Consider the following 18,597-nt stretch of genomic DNA (forward strand, 5'->3'; position numbering starts at 1 on the left):
TGCTTCAGTTAAGTCAAAAAATATTTCCTTTTGTTTTGATGGCCTGACTCTCTGATCACCTGTGACTTATTCCAAACTGTAGTTATATTGCATAGTGTGAAACTGGAAAATCTGTTCTGTGTGTGTTCTAATGGATGTGACGGTCATTAAGTATATGAGTCTTCTGACGTTGTAATCAGATGTGATTCAGTCTGTTAAATATCCATGAAGCAACATCTGCTTCACAGAGTGACCTTCTGCTAAAGAATACTTAGCATCTATTAGCAGATCATAGTGCAGATCTGCCTTATTTGAAATGCACTAAACTAGAGTAGTCTACTGCTGTTTAGCAACTAGCTTGTAATAATTTATTGCAGTTAAATAAAGCTTAAAAAACTCCATTAAATAATTATAGGGATTATATGCATTTCGAAAACCTTTGTGTTCTACTGAAATTACCCATTTAATTTCAGGGTTGGTTTGTTAAAAAAAGCTGAAATCTAAAGGCACATTAGGGGATCTGTCAGATGCTATTTTCTGTAGGTGTTAATAAAACCAGATTAAAAAAAAAACCTGAAACAAATTAAAACCAAAAGCAATTTTACCATCTGTTGTATATTAATTAGAACTTGGTGTATCAAGGGTAAACTTGATCTTAGAGAATGTCACTGAATGTCTGCTAATAGAATAATATGCAAATATATTAGATGATAGGATTATGTTGAATTTCTCATTCTGCTTTGGTTGTAGCAAATGCTAAGATGGTGTATAACGAACTTTAATTTTCTTTCTTCTTAGAACAACCTCCAAATAACCAAGGCCAGTCGACCCTGCAGCCTTTGCCACCTTCTCACAAGCAACATTCAGCACAGCATCACCCATCCATCACCTCACTTAACAGAAACTCACTGACAAATAGGAGGAATCAGAGTCCGGCCCCGCCGGCTGCTTTGCCCGCCGAGCTGCAAACCACACCTGAGTCAGTCCAGCTGCAGGACAGCTGGGTCCTTGGCAGTAATGCGCCACTGGAAAGCAGGTAATTACTTAGGTACTACTACAGACTGTGGCACTTCTAAAGAAAACATTTAACTTGATGAAAGATGACCAGCAGCTAATACTTCCCCTCATTCAGCAAACAAAACTGAAAACTTTTCAGTACTGAAAAATCTGTCCTCTTTCTAGAATCCACAATTACACTCTTTTCCCTTACAATGCCTATTGCAGAGTAATTGGACTCAGAGAATATATTAATTTTTCCAGACAAGCATTTTCCTTCCTGTTCACAATCTGTGACTTTTGACTGTTTGAAGAAATTTCTTGCTGTGCTTGCCAGATATGTTATGTGTCAAATATATGCTGCCATACAGATAGAATGTCAAGGAACTTTCAGTAGTACTTTTTAACTCTTATACTTAGTCCCTTTAAAGAAATACCCATGTGAGGCTAGGTGTTTATTAAACTTGTCTGGGATTTGGTGAGACAAAAGGACTCACTTAGTTCTGGTATAATGATAAATTTGTCCTCATTCTTTTTTGTCTTTTAGAATTGATAACTGGCTCTAGGAAAGAAGCAGCTAATATAAAGAGTGACACTAGCTTCTTTAGATGCAGAATGATGTATGATGCAGAATGATCTATAAAAAAATTTTATAGCACTTACTGGCACAGAGCTGAATTTACCTACAGTGATTAATTAATACTCATGTAACACTCAATCAGCACTAATTTTTTGTTAACGAAAGCCATAATATTCCAATTTAGTCATCAAACTGAGCATTTTTAACTATATTGAAGCTGACAGTAATTCTTGAAAATGTTTATGAAATCCCTTCAGTTCATTCTTTGAATCCCTTTAAATTATGTTTTGTAGTGAAGTAAAGGTAGTCCAGCTGATTTTGACTAATTTAAAACATACATGACCTTAAGATTCTCTATTAGGTAGTTTTGTCCTTACAGATGTTTCAGGCAACTCTGCTGTCAGGCTGTTGGGAATGGCTATTCCGTTTCTTACTTTTCGTGGACCCTCCTGTATTACTTATGAGACACAGACACTGTGGAATAGGATTCCACTGAAGGGATTTCATCATCATACATAGACAACTTAGTACATTAAGAAAGAGTTTTCTTATAGAACAAATAAGTTTGTAGTGGGAATAAGATGTTTGATGTTTTCCAGATGCTGGTTAATCTTCAGTAGATAGGTAAGGTCTTTGATGTTTGCTTCTATTGCCATATATGTTTTTATTGTGTTTATAGAGAAAAAGCCATAGGACTTGAATGAGAATACTGGTTCCAACCTGGAGTAAATATTTTTTGCCTAGTAGAGTCTTTTCATCTTTTAAATGTTCCTGATGAAAAGCAAAGGGTATTTGCGTGTTCAAGTTTTGAACACTTGTGAATGAGCTGAAATGTGGAAATTTCACATAAAAACTGACAGAGCCCTATTGTAGTTTCTCTAATAGTCTCACTTGGCTGGAACTCTGGAGGTGAAGAACCCATCTTATTTGTCATTGATTTTTTCCTTTTTGGTTAAGGTTCCCTACTGAGTGTGATTCTTAGGCTCAGTTTCAACTATTTTAACAACTTTGTGATAGGTCTCTTCCTTCATCCTTTTCTCAGCCTAAAAGAAAGTTTATTTCATCATTGGCAATATTTTAGCTTATGCCCATAGTCAGCTTCCCTCCCCCCCCCCCCCCTTTTTTTTTCTGACATAGATGACGGCCATTTAGAGGTACAGAATGTGAATGTCAGCATATATACATAGCTATCTTTCTATATCTATAGGCTCATATTGGTGATGGGTGGCATAAAAATGACATACAACTTGCTGTCATGTATAGCTGGATAGTGAATAGGCTGTTTTTGTGTATGTGCATGTAGGTGAGAGGGATGTATTTGTAAAGCCTGAGGGAGGTTTTAGTCACTATCATTTTGCAGTAGTAATGGAAGTGACTTCGAAATATATATTTCATAATACTGGATTCAGTTGTATATTTAATAGAATATTCTGCAATTTGGCTCTGTGTAGAGTTAATACTTTTGTGTAAAGCATTGCTGTTACTGGTTAAATGGATGAACCGTGAGGTGACAGATGAATAACGTCCAACAGAAATTCCCATTTTATGGTTTTTTTAAATATAAAAAGACTCTTTGCTTAAAATTTTATGAGGATTACATGAGTGCTTCTTTCATCTTTGATGCCATCTTTAAATGACAGTGAGGTTACTGAGCAGTGGCAGAAATTGTCTTCACTCTATTGGGGCTCAGTAAAATCTACATTTAAAAAAAAAGGCAAGACAGTAAGAAAATATTTCCTGCGGATTTCCTCTGATTTTCTGCAGACTGCAGGACCTTTTCATGGGACATTTAATGATCTTTACTATTTGACTCTTCCCCAGCCTGCTGTGAGTTAGGTTCTGCTGTAGAAGCAATAGATCTGCTGGAGAAGCCAGCACCATAGAACAGTATTCGCTTTTTGAAGAAATAAAAAAGCAGGACTATATTAAATAACTTTCCATTTTGTTCTTTGAATTACTGGTTGGATAGCCAAAATCATGCAAATGCATGACTACGTGTCAGGTGTCTGAATATTATAAATGATGATTAAGTAATTAAATATTAGTAGGGTTTTTTTATTATTTATTATTATTTTTTTAAGTTTTTATTCACCTGCTAGTTTTAGTAATGAGTTCTTGAGCTCCAGGATCATTAGTTACATTCTCATGGCTTTGCATTCTAGTAGGATCTAAATTACTGATATTTAAAAATACTTAGTAAATCACTTCTTTAAATGCTTTCTCTGTTAAATATTTGAATGTGCAGAATTTTTCTAATACACAATCAATTATGTATGTTAGAGATGTGCAGAGGAAAAGTATGTTAGAATTCGTAAATTTGTTGATAAAAGCAGCTGATAGCATCTCTTACTGCATTTCTCGGGCAATATTTCATTAATTTTAGGCATTGAATGTCTAAGATAAATTTGTCAGCAATGGGGAAATTTACATATTCCAGTCAGGGAATAAATCTCTGAGAATATTAGATAACTTTATTCAGAATCTGTGCTAACGTGTCTGTGAATCAAAGAAGAGCTTTGCTTTTTCTTACTTGATTTGCTGTATAAAAAAACTCATTTTTTGAAAGGTGGCTGCATTTTGTATGATGGACTGTGAATTTTTTATAGAAACTAACCAAGAAACTAGCATGTTTTTCATAGTCTATACTGATATTGCTTAGTATTCTCTTACCCCAAACTGATACTTAATAATAGGGTGGGTAGGAACATTACTGTATAAATTACTTATCTACTAATTTTACCGAGAAGAAAGAGGGAACTGGTTGAAGAAATACTTGATGGCTGGAAAATATTTCAGCATTTTGAAGGATTTAATTGAAGTGCTAGAATACCTCAGAAATGGTACAGAGAAAATAATTCCTAGAATGTGTTACTTCAAAACCATTCTGCAAGCTTGATCCAAACTTCATTTTAGAATGCAAAGGTTTTAGAAACTCCTAAAGTGTGATGAACATACCCATATGTCTTTATTGGGGTGGATTGCCAATGAAGCTAGCGCCTTCAGTATTGATTAAGGTGTGGAAAGGGTGTTGATAGTTTCCAGGGAAGTCTTAAATCAATTTGTGTAGAGGCTGATTGATTGTCTGCAAAAGCACAGTGTTGCTGCAGGTTAAAAGTCTGCTCAAAGCAGCTATTTTACGCATTCCACCCACTAAAACAGTGCCTGGTTTAATCAAATTCAAAATTGTTCCATTCTGTAAGTCTTCCAGGTTTTCACACATGGACTTGATTAGACATGTTACTTATATTGAGAAGGCATGATGCAAAATAAAGGCAGAAACTGGGGATGGATTTCACGTCCTGCTCTTCTGAAGACCCTATGTATCATTGTGGGCATGCCACATTGCTGCTCTGCAAGTGGAGGAAACAGGACTCTGCTTTACTTAGATTGCTGAGAGCATGAATGCATTTTTAAAGGCTGACATGCTATAATTATGGGGTCAGTATATACACGCGTCAGACACGTTCATGAAGTCAAACAGGCAGTATTGTTTCCAAAGACTAAAGTTGAATAAAAAAGTTCTGTTTTCTTTTGACATTCTCATGTAGTCGGGTGCTCACCAAGCATCTGTGTTTGAATCCTAGCACACTGGGCCCATATGCTTCTAAGTTTCCTTTGGTGTGAATAGTGTCTTACTTTAGACTTTTGCTTGATCTCTCTGGCATCCTTCCTGCTCAAAAATCCCTTGCTGTCACCATGAATACTTGGAATTTGATCATGTTGTGTATTTCATCCCCTGTCTCTTAGGCAAGCACTGATAGTCCAGAATTGGGTAGTATTTGCACAGTATTTCTTGAGTTTATCATTCCCCTCTTCAAAGATATGCAGTCATTGAAGCAAGCATGGACCCAATTTTTTTTTTTCCAAAACCAATCTTTTCCTGTTTTAGATAGGACAAAAGAAATATGCAGTTCTAAACAAAATAATAGTGCCTAGCTTTGTTTCTCCCCCTTCATTTTCTCGCCATTCCCTGAGAGAGACAGAGTCTGTGGTCCTTCCTTTCCCTCCCCTGCTGCTGTGCAGTGTCATTTGCCGAACATGAGATCCCCACTCACTCTGGTAGTCAGCCCTCTGCGTATTTACCGGCTGGCTGACTGTGCCAGATAGCCAGCAAGAGACTGTATTTTAGGAGTCTCAGTTCACTTTTATTATTTCATCTCTGGTCCAGCCTCATCAGGTAAACAACATCCCCCACTATGCGCTGTTCAGTCCTTAAGCCTCTCTTGCCATGGGCAGCAGCCAGGAATTTTATTCAAGGACTTTCACATAAATAAGGGATCACCAAAGGGCAGTGACCACCTAATGGTAGCCTTGTAACACCAGGTCTTTGTGTTACACCCCAGCATGTAGTTCAGAGGACATCGTGGAAGGCAGATAAATCCCGCATTCAAAATGCAGTTGCAGTTTTGCACATCTGTGAAAAAAGAAAGTTATGCAACAGAATTAGTATATTCTTTTTGTGGGATCATCCCATTCTTTAATTTGAAATTGCCACTCTAATTTCATCTTTTTGTATCTTTGTGTATAGAGAATTAGGAAATCAAGCAGTCCTTGCAAATGGTCATGACAACCTTATAGAGATGGATGTGTTTTCTCCAACATATCACGATAGCAGTTATGGGTATGTGACTCTAAGTGTTTGCATGATGCTAACTGTTGACACAGAAGACAAAATGTGATTTAAAAAAAAATTTGGTTACAATAGTCAAAAACATCTGGAACAGACTTCCTCATCTTTATATCTGATTTTTTTTTAAATCATACTTTAAATAATCTTTCATACTGACTCGTGGTAAATACAAAATGGTAAACTTTGACTGCCAAATCTTGTTTGCTTTCACTTAAGAAAATAAGAGTGCAACTGAGGTTGTATTAATCCTCTGTGGCCTAATTCTGCAAGCTGTTGCAAACTATTTGCATGCTTACACATTTGCCAGATCTGATCCTTAGTTTGTAATATATTTACTACTTAGCAAATGTTTGTTTTAGAAATATTATGACATATAAATGTAGCATAAGGAATGACCAATCAAAGAAGTTAAGAAGAATTATATATCTAATCTGTAGTATTTTTTACCAGCTAGTTTGAAATCGGAACTGCTGATAAATATATAACTGGAAATAGAGAATTCCATATAAATTAATGTTTCAATTTGTTTAAATAAAATTTCTATTATAGAATTGTTCCATGTCTATTTAACTTTGTCATTAATATCTATCTTATATTTGAACTATGTTTTGGCATTCTTATGCCAAATCAGTATACTTGGTTTCTGATCCAAACAAAAAAAAAACCTTGACAAAGGAATACCATTTCTAATTAGTTCCAGCCTGTTAATCAGCACAGTATGCTAAATTTTAGTAGAGAACTATTAATCATAAATTTACCTTTTCTTTTTTTTTGTTTATACTATGGTAAAAATCAGAGCTTTATGTCCAAATTCTGTTTTTCTAATTATAACTCTTAACATTATAAAAGGGATAAGGTGCTGTTTGATTAAATGAGATATGCATCTGCCCATTAATAACTAATTCATCTGTAAAATATATTGACACTGTACATTGATCTGCTTCGTGTTCCAAAAACTCTTAAACTTTCACTTAGCCACAAATGAAAATCAACAGCAGGAAGAGAACGGTATGTTAAATTCAATTAGTTAATCATTATCAGCAAACTCAAAAGATACTGCATATATTTACCAGAAGACCCTAATATATTTTCTTTAAAGTAAAAATAAGCATACTGTATTAAAAAAGAACCATACTGTATTAAAAAAGAACAAAACCAAATATTATTGTTCCCTTTAGGCTAATTACCATACAATACTGATTCAGATGCGTAATTGCTGAAGTAGAGTTAATAGAACCATGCCTGGTTTATGCTTTATATGTTTGTAATGGGACCACCAAATGCAAGTATTTTGGCAAATGGACTATGTTATATGAAATTCCCGTTAGTTGATACTAATTCAGGTAACAATACAATGAAATTTATCTTGTTTGTAATCCCTTCATTTTTAAAATTATGCTAGCAGGGATCATCTCCTGGTGTGAAAGTTGTCCAGAGATAATAACACATCGGTTCCAAAGCATAATAGATTTGAGACTACAACATGCTATCAGCATGAAGATTCAGTTTATCAACCTCACTAACATACTGTGTCACAGCTAGAATCGTTATATATTTGTTTCTTTGTTTTCATGTCATGCATGTGTTACATTATGATATACTATTTCTTAGTTTGTATGGCTTATGGAAAGAATATTAATCTAATGAATTTGACAATTTTAGTGTTAATAATGATAATAGAAATAGACATTTTGCAGAGAAATTCTAATGATTCATAGGCCTAGACCTAAAGAATAGTTTTTTATAGCTTCAAGGGATTTGTGCACAGCTGGAAATCTCAAAGTATTTTATTGGTATATATTGTTGGCTTTACTTGGTACCACTATTCTTTTATCTAATATGTAAACATATGTTGGTATACATGTTGACAGATCAGCTTAGTTTGAAGTAAAAAGTCTGTTTTTCTTTTACCTAACCTGGTAGTTCTCTCCCCAAGTTATCCAGATGTCAAAATCCGAAAAAAAAAAAAAGTAAGATTCACTATTAGCAAATGACCATATTTATATTTCTTATAGATAAAGCTTCCTAGCATTTTCTATTTCTATAGAATCTCTTCATTTTCTGAAAATTTCATATTTTTGCAGGGTTCGGGTTTGAAAACTTCCTGTCGTATTTAAGTAAGAATTCTTTGCAAGGAGCTTGGCTGGGGATTTTTGTCATCTGTTGGGGAAAAAGTTCAGGAGAGCTGAGTCTAAAAGAGGCCAGGTTGTCAGGAGTGCAGAGTGGAGAGGAGAAAACTGGAAATGACTGGGCACAAAAGAGGTAGGAGTGGGTGTGCAAATGGGTAGGTGGAGTAGTCCAGAAAGAGAAACTGAGAGTGGTTGGTTAGGCAAGGCAGGACTTAGATAAAATGCTAGAGGATTAGAGAGACTGAATGTCTAGGATGAAAACCAAGATTATTCCTTGTCCTTTACTGCTTATGATTACTTGTGAAGTCCCTTTGAATAATATGCACCTCATCACCTATAGGACCGACTCAAGATGATGAGAAACCTTGGCTGCTGGCATATGCCCTACTAGTCACAGAAGCCAGAAATAATCAAACCAGATTTTGTATCTGTGATGGCCTATGCTGATAAGAAGCTTTCAGTGCAATCTCTGAAGTTTCTTCAAACTTGCTTAAAAAATTGCAAGTTAAACAAAAAACACTTGAGTAAAAAAATGTCATCAACACCATACAGTTAAGCACACAAAATTTACAAAGTTAAAAGCTAACCTCTTTCTACAGTTGCATGGCTGCAGTCAAGCTTGCCATCCCAATAAGTGCAGCTCGAGTTGAACAAGAAAGGAATTTTACCAGATTCTGGAGATTCTTACTGTCACATTCAAACAGGTGAGAAAACAATACCAAACATCATGGCAGAGCAAAAACCTGGGTGACTGTATAGTGCCAGCATCCAGCGTCTCTGATAATGTCGGTCGCACAAAGAGACGTCCAGCTCCAAAAAGGCATCTGTGGAAATGAGTACCATTAAAGATAAAGCATCACCCTCTTCTGGGCACGAGGTGTGACCCCCTGCCTTGTTGAATCCCTGAGTGGTGGTCTCTCAAGTCAACAAATCTTGGCATGTTGCATGTGAGAGAGTATGCAAGTGTAGTATGCAAGTTTCTACCAAGGAACAATAAGGACTGGAAAACAGGAATGACAGTTGCATCACATGCACATGCACAGTTGCCAAGTTGGTGGTAGAGGCTGTAACTCAGAGGTTATGACAGTGCTGTCACTGCAGTGACATGAATCTGGCTGTTTGAGTGACTGCTGGTAGCGTAGTAGTGGCAGCACAGAGTTCATCATGGGTTATCACGGACTCGGAATTGCAAGAGAACCACAGCTATGGACATCAGTAAGTGAGCTAAGGTTCACAGATCCGTTATGATGGAAACTTCAGCCTGTTTGCAGCTTGAGGCAGAATCAGATCCTATCAGTCACTGGCAGAATAATACTTCACTTCTTTAACTTCCCTCTGTTTTTATCTCATTTTAAAATGTCCAGTAGCTCAGTCAGGTCTTTCAGCTGCAGCCAAAATTTCAACCTTTGTTCCAACTTCTGAATTAATCTTTGGGTAAATAATGCAGCTCTGAGCCGCTCTTAAACCTCATTGGCTCTTTGGAATTGTCTCCATGTGCCTTTTGAGACATTTAGAGCAATTGTTCTCTTTCAGCTTTATGAAGACAGCAAGGGTAGTAAAAGGGGTTGGAGGAAGTACTTGTGCCCTGATTTTCTCCCTGGAAAGCTTAACTTATATAATATTCAAGACAGGAACTGGCCAAGATTAGAATACCTCATCTCAGAGACAACTTTCCCTCTCTGTCTTGGTAAGGATATGATTCCACAAGAGCAGAGAACAAGATAAGTAATTGTAATATAAATTGTTACTGCTCACATAAGCATTTCCAGTCCTCAGTGCAAGATTGAGATGCTTTCCTCCACTCTCCCTTCCTTTGGAGAGAGGAGATCTGGAATGGCACAAACACTGTCAGTATCAGAAGGTGCACTAAGGGGCTGTCAGGTTCACACCAACTGCTGCCTCCTTCAGAAGTGAGTATCACCAACAATATCCAGAGCGAAGTCACTTACTGTAACCTAAATGGAAGTTTGTGTAAGTACTAGTCCTCTGAGAGACCCAGAAGAAGCCTGTAAGGAGAACAGAGCTGCTTGATATTTTTTCAGCATACATAAGTCTAGTCTCACTCTCCTCTGGAAGGTAGGTAATGGGACAATCCAGCAACGAAGAGTATGAGCAACTAAAATTGCGGCAGGTTTCTTTGCTTGCCAACCCAGCACCATGAGTCATTCTTTGCATCCAGCTCTCCTGCTCACTTCTGCTTAGCGTTGTTTGTTTCCCTTGCTCATCTTCACAGAGTGCAGCATAGCAGAGAGGAGCATGAAAGAGCAGAGCCAGCTGATTATACTGGTTCTTTTGATCCTAGACATGCATGTGCATATCACAGAAGTGTACTCCTCCTTCTCCGGGGGAGAGAGCTAGCAGCCTGAATCTGAATTTGGAGGAGCAAATAATAGGATGTTTACAGGTGCCCTCTGCATGCTTTCTCACACCACCAAGAAGGTAGGTGCATTGCAGAGGAAGAGATTTACTCTTACACACCTAAAGAGAGGAAGTCTGGGGCTTTTGTCAGTATCCAGTCCTTCAAGTCACCATGTCCTGGTGGCTTTTGCAGCAGATTGGGATACTGTCATGTCTGAATTGCTGTTTGAAGCTGCAGGTTGCCGTGCCTGACCTATGCAGTCTTTCTCCAGCAGCAGCCAGCAGTGGAGCAGTAACCTGCCAGCAGCCAGATGTGAAAGAACACACAAGCAGTAAGGAAGGCACTTGCAGCCCTAGTAGTATTTTTTTTTCTTTCTTGGATTTCAGTCTTCAGTTTGTAAAGAAAGCGGGTCCTCAGTGTAAACCCACCCAAATTCAGGCGTTACCATATGTAAAGTGTTTTTCTGAAACATTTGAATAAGCTGTTAGAAGAGGCTTATCTCCAGTTCCCACAGATGTTTCCTCTGTTTTTGCATATGGATAATAGCTCTCTTCTTCTTTCTTTCTTTCCCCCAAACTTTGATTATCATTTGATCTGATGTGATCTTGGAGCTTTTTCCGGGATTATGGTAGTATTAATATTGGCTCTGAGGAAGCAGAAATTCACTTTTATCTCTTCCTAAGCAATTTTTTGATTGCAATTCTGCACAGAAAATAAACTGAGACAAATTCACAGCATAATGTAGTTTCTGTGCTGGCTTGGATTTATGTTAAATGCAGCCATATGGTTCTGTGGAAGTCAGTCATAAGCCTGTGCTGAGGGCAAACACCACCAGCTACAAGGTTTCATCTCAGAAGAATGTTAACAGAAGATGAAGACAGGCATAAAGTGCTCACGGAGAAACAAAAATGCAATTCCTTCTGGAGCCTACTGGGAAAGCTGATCTCTGCATCAGTGAACCAGAGTTCATATGAGACCTAGCCAGTAATTTCTGTTATCTTTTACCTCTTCCCTGTAACATCAGTCGGCAGAGATTAATTTTCTCTTTCCATCTGCTTCCTCAACTCAGTGCGAGGAAGCAGATTTATTGATGTGATCTATCCATTAGTGAACCAGGTGGAGCTCTCTAATGTCAAGTGGCAGGTGAAGGTCATGATCTCACTCAGAGAACCCAGTTCAATCCAGCATGAATAGGGTCTGTCAGCAGAAAGAGAGCACACTGGTCAGTAGATGCAGTGCAATGATTGATTGCGATCTCAGACCACCGTTCTTTCCACAGTTAATGGTTTTGTTCTGATTCTGACAGTTAACGTATCTGGTAGGGTTTTTGTAAACAAACAGAAAGCATGGTAACCTATTCCCAGGAGGGAAAAATTCAGCTGGTTTGCGTTAAGGAAAGTCAGGGAGAGATAAATACAAAAATGTAAATGAGAGAAGTTGGAACAGACTAAAATAGCTGCAGCTGGATATATCCCCCCTCTCTTGAAGTTACTTTCTTAAGATGAATTGATTTCTTTGTATGGAAATGGCAAATAAAATGCTAGGTCTTCACACAGAGATAAGCACACGCTATCTCTGCATGTGTCATTAATGACGTATTTGAGGTAGAGAATGAGAGCTCCCAAACCTCAGAAGTCTCTTCTGACTTTCCTATGCCCCTTTGGACCATCAGAGAAATAAGACTATAAAGCTGCAGCTACCCTTATGTCCTTGCTTACAGTGGCCTTATGGTGCTGCCAAACTGTTGTAGAAGGTGCCATTACACTTTTGAAAAGCAGAATTACTGATTGCTGCTGTCTCCAGATAGGTGCACTTTGAATCGGGACCATTTTTGGACAAAATCTGGTATTTTATTTTTAGTTCAGGTGAGCAGTCATCACAGCTGTATTCATTACAAAACAGAATAATTACCATTTTTATTCCCAGAAATTCAACAATAATATTATATTAAACATCAAAACCAAGTCATTAGGAGTACTGTCGAATTCCGAGCAGAGAAGTCATGTCTCCTGAAGTGCTGGTCCTGAAACGTAAATATGTCACCAAAACATAAATTCACTAAAATTTATATTTCTCTCAACCTGCAGTCACTCAAAGTGGATTTGATAGAAGTTTTTTCCGCCTCTTGAGCCTTAGGAGAAGATAACTGATGTGTTCCTAATTCTAGATATCTAAGGTGTAGATATTACTGCTTCGTGCCTTGGAGTGAATCCAGGGTAACGGATTGAGGACCTTAGCAGAATGGATAAGAACATTTACCTGGGCTTGCTTACAAATGTCTTAATTCATATATTAATGTCCACAGATTCAACACTCCTTCGAGGTAAATAGATAATTTTTAATAAAGTTAAGTACTGGCAGATTTGAGTTGGTTTTGGGGGGAAGATTAACCTATGTTCCACAATGTAAAACTCTGTGTGCTCATTTCATAAAGTACTTAACCTGTGATTACAGAAGGCAGAATGGTATTGCCTTAGCTGGAAGAGTCAAGTAAAGTACAGTGATCTTTTGAGCCAACAGCGGTCCCCTGTACTGGTAACTGCTAATATGTCCAGGATCTTTCTCAAATTGCAAGGAGAACAGATGAGTCAACGTGTTGGTTTTGGCTGGAATAGAGTTAATTTTCTTCATAGTAGCTAGTATGGGGCTATGTTTCGGATTCGTGCTGAAAACAATGTTGATAACACAGGGATGTTTTAGTTACTGCCGAGCAGTGCTTACACAGAGTCACGGCCTTTTCTGCTTCTCACCCCACCCCACCAGTGAGTAGGCTGGGGGTGCACAAGAAGCTTGGAGGGGACACAGCCGGGACAGCTGACCCCAACTGACCAAAGGGATATTCCATACCGCATGATGTCATGCTCAGCATATAAAGCTGGGGGAAGAAGAAGCAAAGGGGGAATATTTAGAGTGGTGCTGTTTGTCTTCCCAAGTAACCGTTACACATGATGGAGCCCTGCTTTCCTGGAGATGGCTGAACACCTGCCTGCCGATGGGAAGTCGTGAATGAATTCCTTGGTTTGCTTTGTTTGCATGTGGGGCTTTTGCTTTACCTATTAAACTGCCTTTATCTCAACCCACGAGTTTTCTCACTTTTACTCTTCCAGTTCTCTTCCCCATCCCACTGTGAGGGGAGTGAGTGAGTGGCTCTGTGGTGCTTAGTTGCCGGCGGGAGTTAAACCATGACAGTCCTTTTTGGCGCCCAACGTGGGGCTCGAAGGGTTCGAGATAACGACAGATTTGATTGGAATGTGCTAGATCGAATTTATAGCTGTTATTGCTGTTCAGCTATTAGTCGGCAGGCTTCTGTGCTTGCCATGGGGCTTGCTTGCCTTACTCTGTGTTAGAGTCTAGTGCTCGTTAGTGGCTGCTTTTTGCTTTTGCTGCTTGCTGTACTGCTTATCATCTTACTCTGCTGTTCCTGGGAAAATTTTGATAACAGCAATGGCGATGGGGGTCTTCTGGTACCTAAGGGTAAAAGAAGCAAATGCAAAAAATGTTAGAGAGAGTTTTTCTTTCCTCTTCCACTTCTCCTCAAGTCACTTTCTATTCCGTCACCTTCCAAATGTCAGTTTTGTTATATTCTGCACTGAAACAACAGGTATCTGAAAACAGCTTTCCTCAACTCCACAGTTGCCTTTGCCTGACCCATAAAGAGCCTAAATTTTGCTTTTTTGCTTTAGGCAACTACTTTTTAATACTTTTGTATGTTTTACCCTAAAAATAAGGTGAATCACACAGTAATATTATAAAAATTTTGTCTTTATGTACTGCAGGGCAAACAGTACATGCTCATTATACAAGAACAAGGGAACAATCAGTTGAATTTAATTTGAAATTGATAGAAGAAAATACGTTTTGACACGATGCGTGTTTAGCCTACAGAACAAAACGCCACAAGACATCAGTGAGAGCATGAGATTTGGACTGTTTAGAGAAAGAGTAAGCCGTTAGTGAATAAGTACTGTGGAAGGCGTTCATCCCCTCCCTTTGTGCTGGCGACTTTCAGACAGGGTATTGTTCCTGGTGGTCTGCCCTACTGCGGTAATTCCTGTTTCTGCTTATTTGGTTACAGCTACACACAGATTTTGCACATGTAACTGTTCTCTATCAAATAAGATTATCCTCCTCCTCCACAGTTTTTGGAATGACCTAACTTGCTCATTTTACAGCATATGCTTGCGGGAATCCTACCCCTTGCACTGTTTTTTAGACAGAGACCTCCTTCAAAAGTCCAGGTCAGAGATAATTTCTAACATTGAATGCCTTTTGTAGTGCAGTCTTCTGAGTGTTATATCTGTTCTTCCTCAGTGGTCTTCCGGTAGTGGTCTGTAACGATCTGCAGAGCCACGTATCACTAACACCATCGTGGAACAGACTGCATGTAGGACAGTACAGAAGACAGTACTGCAAGAAAACCTGTACTGCAATGGCACTGTGACATTTGTTACTGATCACGGTGGAATCTCTCTATTCAGAAACATGAGCAAAGTAATAGATTTATTCTGCTCCAGATTCTTCAGGTGCTGGTAGTATACAACAATACACAAGAGACAAAGATTTGGGAGGGAGCAAGGGATTTAGGTTTTTTAAGCACATATATTCTAAATACGGTTTTATTCTGGATCAACAGTATTGTAGCTCTTAAGGTGAGTTTTGTTATTCTATATGCATAAGGGCTAGCAATATTGACCTTTATTCTGTGACAGCAGTTATCATCTAAATAATCACATTGCACAAAATAACAATAGCTGCCTTTAAATTTCACTGTTGAGGTGATAAAATATGATGTATATTCTGATGTACTTAAAGAAGTTCAATAGAATCTTGCTGGGCCTTATTCACAATTCCTTATTTAGCAGGAATTTTGTAAAAGTGCTGTGTGACTTCTAATAACACTGTGACATATTTGCCATGGGATTCAGCACTCTATTGGTGTGGTTGTGCTGTATGAAATACTTTAAAACAGAACTAAAATGCTGCCAAGAAAGTTGTTGTAAAGGATAACATAGGCTCTTTCACATGTCTTCCAAGTATATGCAAAGCATTCTATATATGATGCCGAAAACCAGAGAAATCATAGCTACAGACTGCAGTGAATCTTTTGTAAGGTGAAGCAATTTCAGTATAAGCCAAAAAAAAAAGAAGTTACGTATCTAATGTAAAAATTACATTAGGCATTTTAAAATTATGCAATAATTCTATACAAATTGAGACCAATCTATTTAAAAGTAATGTGGAATGCTCCTTTTTGCTTGGTGATAGTTTATTTGTGTAATATCTATGCTTCTGGCAGCCTGGAGTTTAGGGCCTTCCGGACATATTTATGTAATATTGCATTCATTGATGCATAGTATCCATTTTCTTCTAAACTGGGGTCAAAAGTTTTTGTCACAGATCCTTTCACAAAGAAAGTTATTCTAAATCACATTTCTGTTGCTGGACACCTGCCTATCTCAGAAATATTTGGGCTTATGGTCTGAGCCTTACTGTCCTTGAATGTTCTGATAATCCATTTCTCTAAAGGCACAGTTTTCAGTTAACTTAATCTTTCTGCCCAACTCATGGGGGGGGGGGGGGTATCACTTTCTTCCCCTCCTGCTTTCCCATTTACTGAATTTAGTAGAGGGTGCTTCAATTTTATTTTCCACAGAGGAAGTAGCAACACAGAGAAAATCTTATTTGGTGTGAATCCTCCCCCCAACTTGAGGATGAAGAAAATCATCTGCATGTCAGTAGGTGCACACCAGGACTTGGTGCTCAGAGAGTACAGAGTTAAATTAAAAGCATGATTATTTTACTTTTCTTCATATGCTTCTGTTTTCTGAGCTGACATCTTTGAGGTTTTTGATGCTGTATTTCTGTCTTATCTTTTAAGGGCGGAAGCTTAAGTAAAATGCCTACCATTTGTGAAGTAAGGGGACTTCCCAGCTGTCCTTGCATCCAAGGACTAGTTTATGACATAACTTTGTATTTTGCTACCAGTCTATAGTTTAGGTTTGTTAGGTACTGAATTCTTCCCCCCTAAAATGTTAAGCTGCACTTTTTAATAGAAACATACGCTGAATAAGCAGACAGAAATATATCCTGAATAAACGTAAAAATAGAAGATTATTTGCTTTAAAAAGTGAATTGAATTATTTAATAAAAACAGAGTTAGCTTGTCTTGTAAAATATTAGCATGATTCACTGGTTTTTTGTACTCTAAAGCTTAATAAAATATTTAAAGTGCTGCTTACATGAAGATCTAGCAAGTGCTTGTTAGATGATCAATTTTGAATGGAAGATAGACTATTGCAGATGCTATAAGCTCCCTATGAGATGAAACAGAGTGTAATTGCCGGTAAGTCAGCGCCTGGTCAAGTAGTGCAAACAGTTTAGGCTTTAGAAACTAGGTATTCGAGTTCCATGGTTTGAAAAGACAAGGTAGATGGATATATAGGTAATTAAAATCATTTGTGGATAGATTATATTTCAAGAGCATAAGAATTGCAGCATTATCTGGAAGCAGCCTGGATTTGTTGTCAGATACCATATCCTGAGCGTCTCGTAGGAACCCTGTTTGGCATGGCTCAGTGAGGCAGACAAGATGTGCAAGTCTGATAACATTATACTTTAAATACTTATCACTCGGAGTTAATGTAGCAGGAGAGACTCTGACAACTTTGGTAGTAACTCCACTCATTAGGAATAGAGAGATCCAAACAAATTTTCTTAACCCAGAGGAAAATGCCAGGCTGGGGTTTCTGTCATCATTTTTCCCTTGGCGTTCTCCAGCCAGCCAGTGCGACGGCTCTGGCATTGTATTCATGGGATTCGAAGCAAAGGAGGAATAGCTTAAAGTGAGGAGTCGTGCTGTGTGCTGCCTAAGACTACGCACTGCTGAATTCACATATAAAAGTTAAAATTTTCTTTCATTGCCTTGATGCCTGAGGTGGACTGTCAGAGCTATGACAGCTCACACCACCATAGATACGCAGCCATCTCCTGAGTTTATCTATGGGATTAACTCCTCAAAGGCTTTGAGAATATGGATTACAGTCTCTAGTAGGCTGTGCAGTACCAAAGCCAACATCTCAGCTCTCACTTTCTCAGAGGGAAAAAAAGGAAAAGATCAGAGGCTGACTGTTTTGTTGCATTGGGGTTTGGACTTAGATGGCCTTTAAAGGTCCCTTCCAACCCAAACCGTTCTATTATTATTTTGTTGAAGCTTAGAGTATATGGAATTCTATTCAAGTGCTCGTATAATGCCAGTTTCCATTTTTAGTCTGTTGAGCCTAACAGCAAGAGCAGGAGGATGTGAAAATTGCAGGTTGGTCAGGCAGCTTCTTATTTTTAACATGGAAGCTGACGTTTAGGAGGAGTATGATTATATCTACTGAATGGCTTTCCTTCAGTCCCCCAAACAGTGCACATTGCACATAGAGAGGGAAACGGCCACCTTTGTGTTTGGCATTTTCTTGAGATCTATGTAGGTATTGTTTGGGAAATACACCTGGACGTAGCATTTACCATATGTAGCCAGAAATGAGAGAGCTGTAAAGGTCAAGTGGATAAGACACTTTAACAGGACTTAATGAATCTACATGCTTCTGTGAGTCTGTAAAATCAAAGTAATGGTGTTGTAAGGTGTAAAACATTTTTTACATGGGTCTAGTTATTATTATTTTGGTGTTTGCTACATAGAAAATGTCACAACTTTTAATGAAGTACCTTCTTAGAGAGGATTTAAACCACAAGGGCTTTGTCTTTTGAAATTGTTGGTAATCCTCTAAGCTCAGAAGCCAAGAGAAATTGGGATGTGCTGTTGTGCATCGGTAGATCTAGTGCGTATCCTTCTGTTGTTACTGCCAGCAAGTTTAATATTGTTCAAAATGAAGTAACCTATGTAGCATATTTCATGGGATCATGTTTGTAATGCAAA

General features: G+C 38.1%; 1 protein-coding gene across 7 annotated transcripts in view; it reads left to right on the forward strand.

Moving 5' to 3' along the window:
- TENM3 (teneurin transmembrane protein 3) overlaps positions 1-18,597 on the forward strand; it is a gene marked incomplete at its 5' end in the record, with an annotated part of 317,770 nt that overhangs the window by 180,097 nt on the left and 119,076 nt on the right. For 5 of the 7 annotated variants that reach the window (XM_082316361.1, XM_082316362.1, XM_082316363.1 and 2 more), the window contains one exon: positions 778-1,015. In XM_082316361.1, the coding sequence (XP_082172487.1) occupies positions 778-1,015 (238 nt within the window). Of the gene's footprint in view, positions 1-777; positions 1,016-6,083; positions 6,177-18,597 lie in introns of all 7 variants that reach the window. The other 2 variants (XM_082316366.1, XM_082316360.1) reach the window with 1 other exon arrangement.

The sequence above is a fragment of the Platalea leucorodia genome (genome assembly GCF_965183815.1).
Source record: "Platalea leucorodia genome assembly, chromosome: 6".
NCBI lineage: Eukaryota > Metazoa > Chordata > Aves > Pelecaniformes > Threskiornithidae > Platalea > Platalea leucorodia.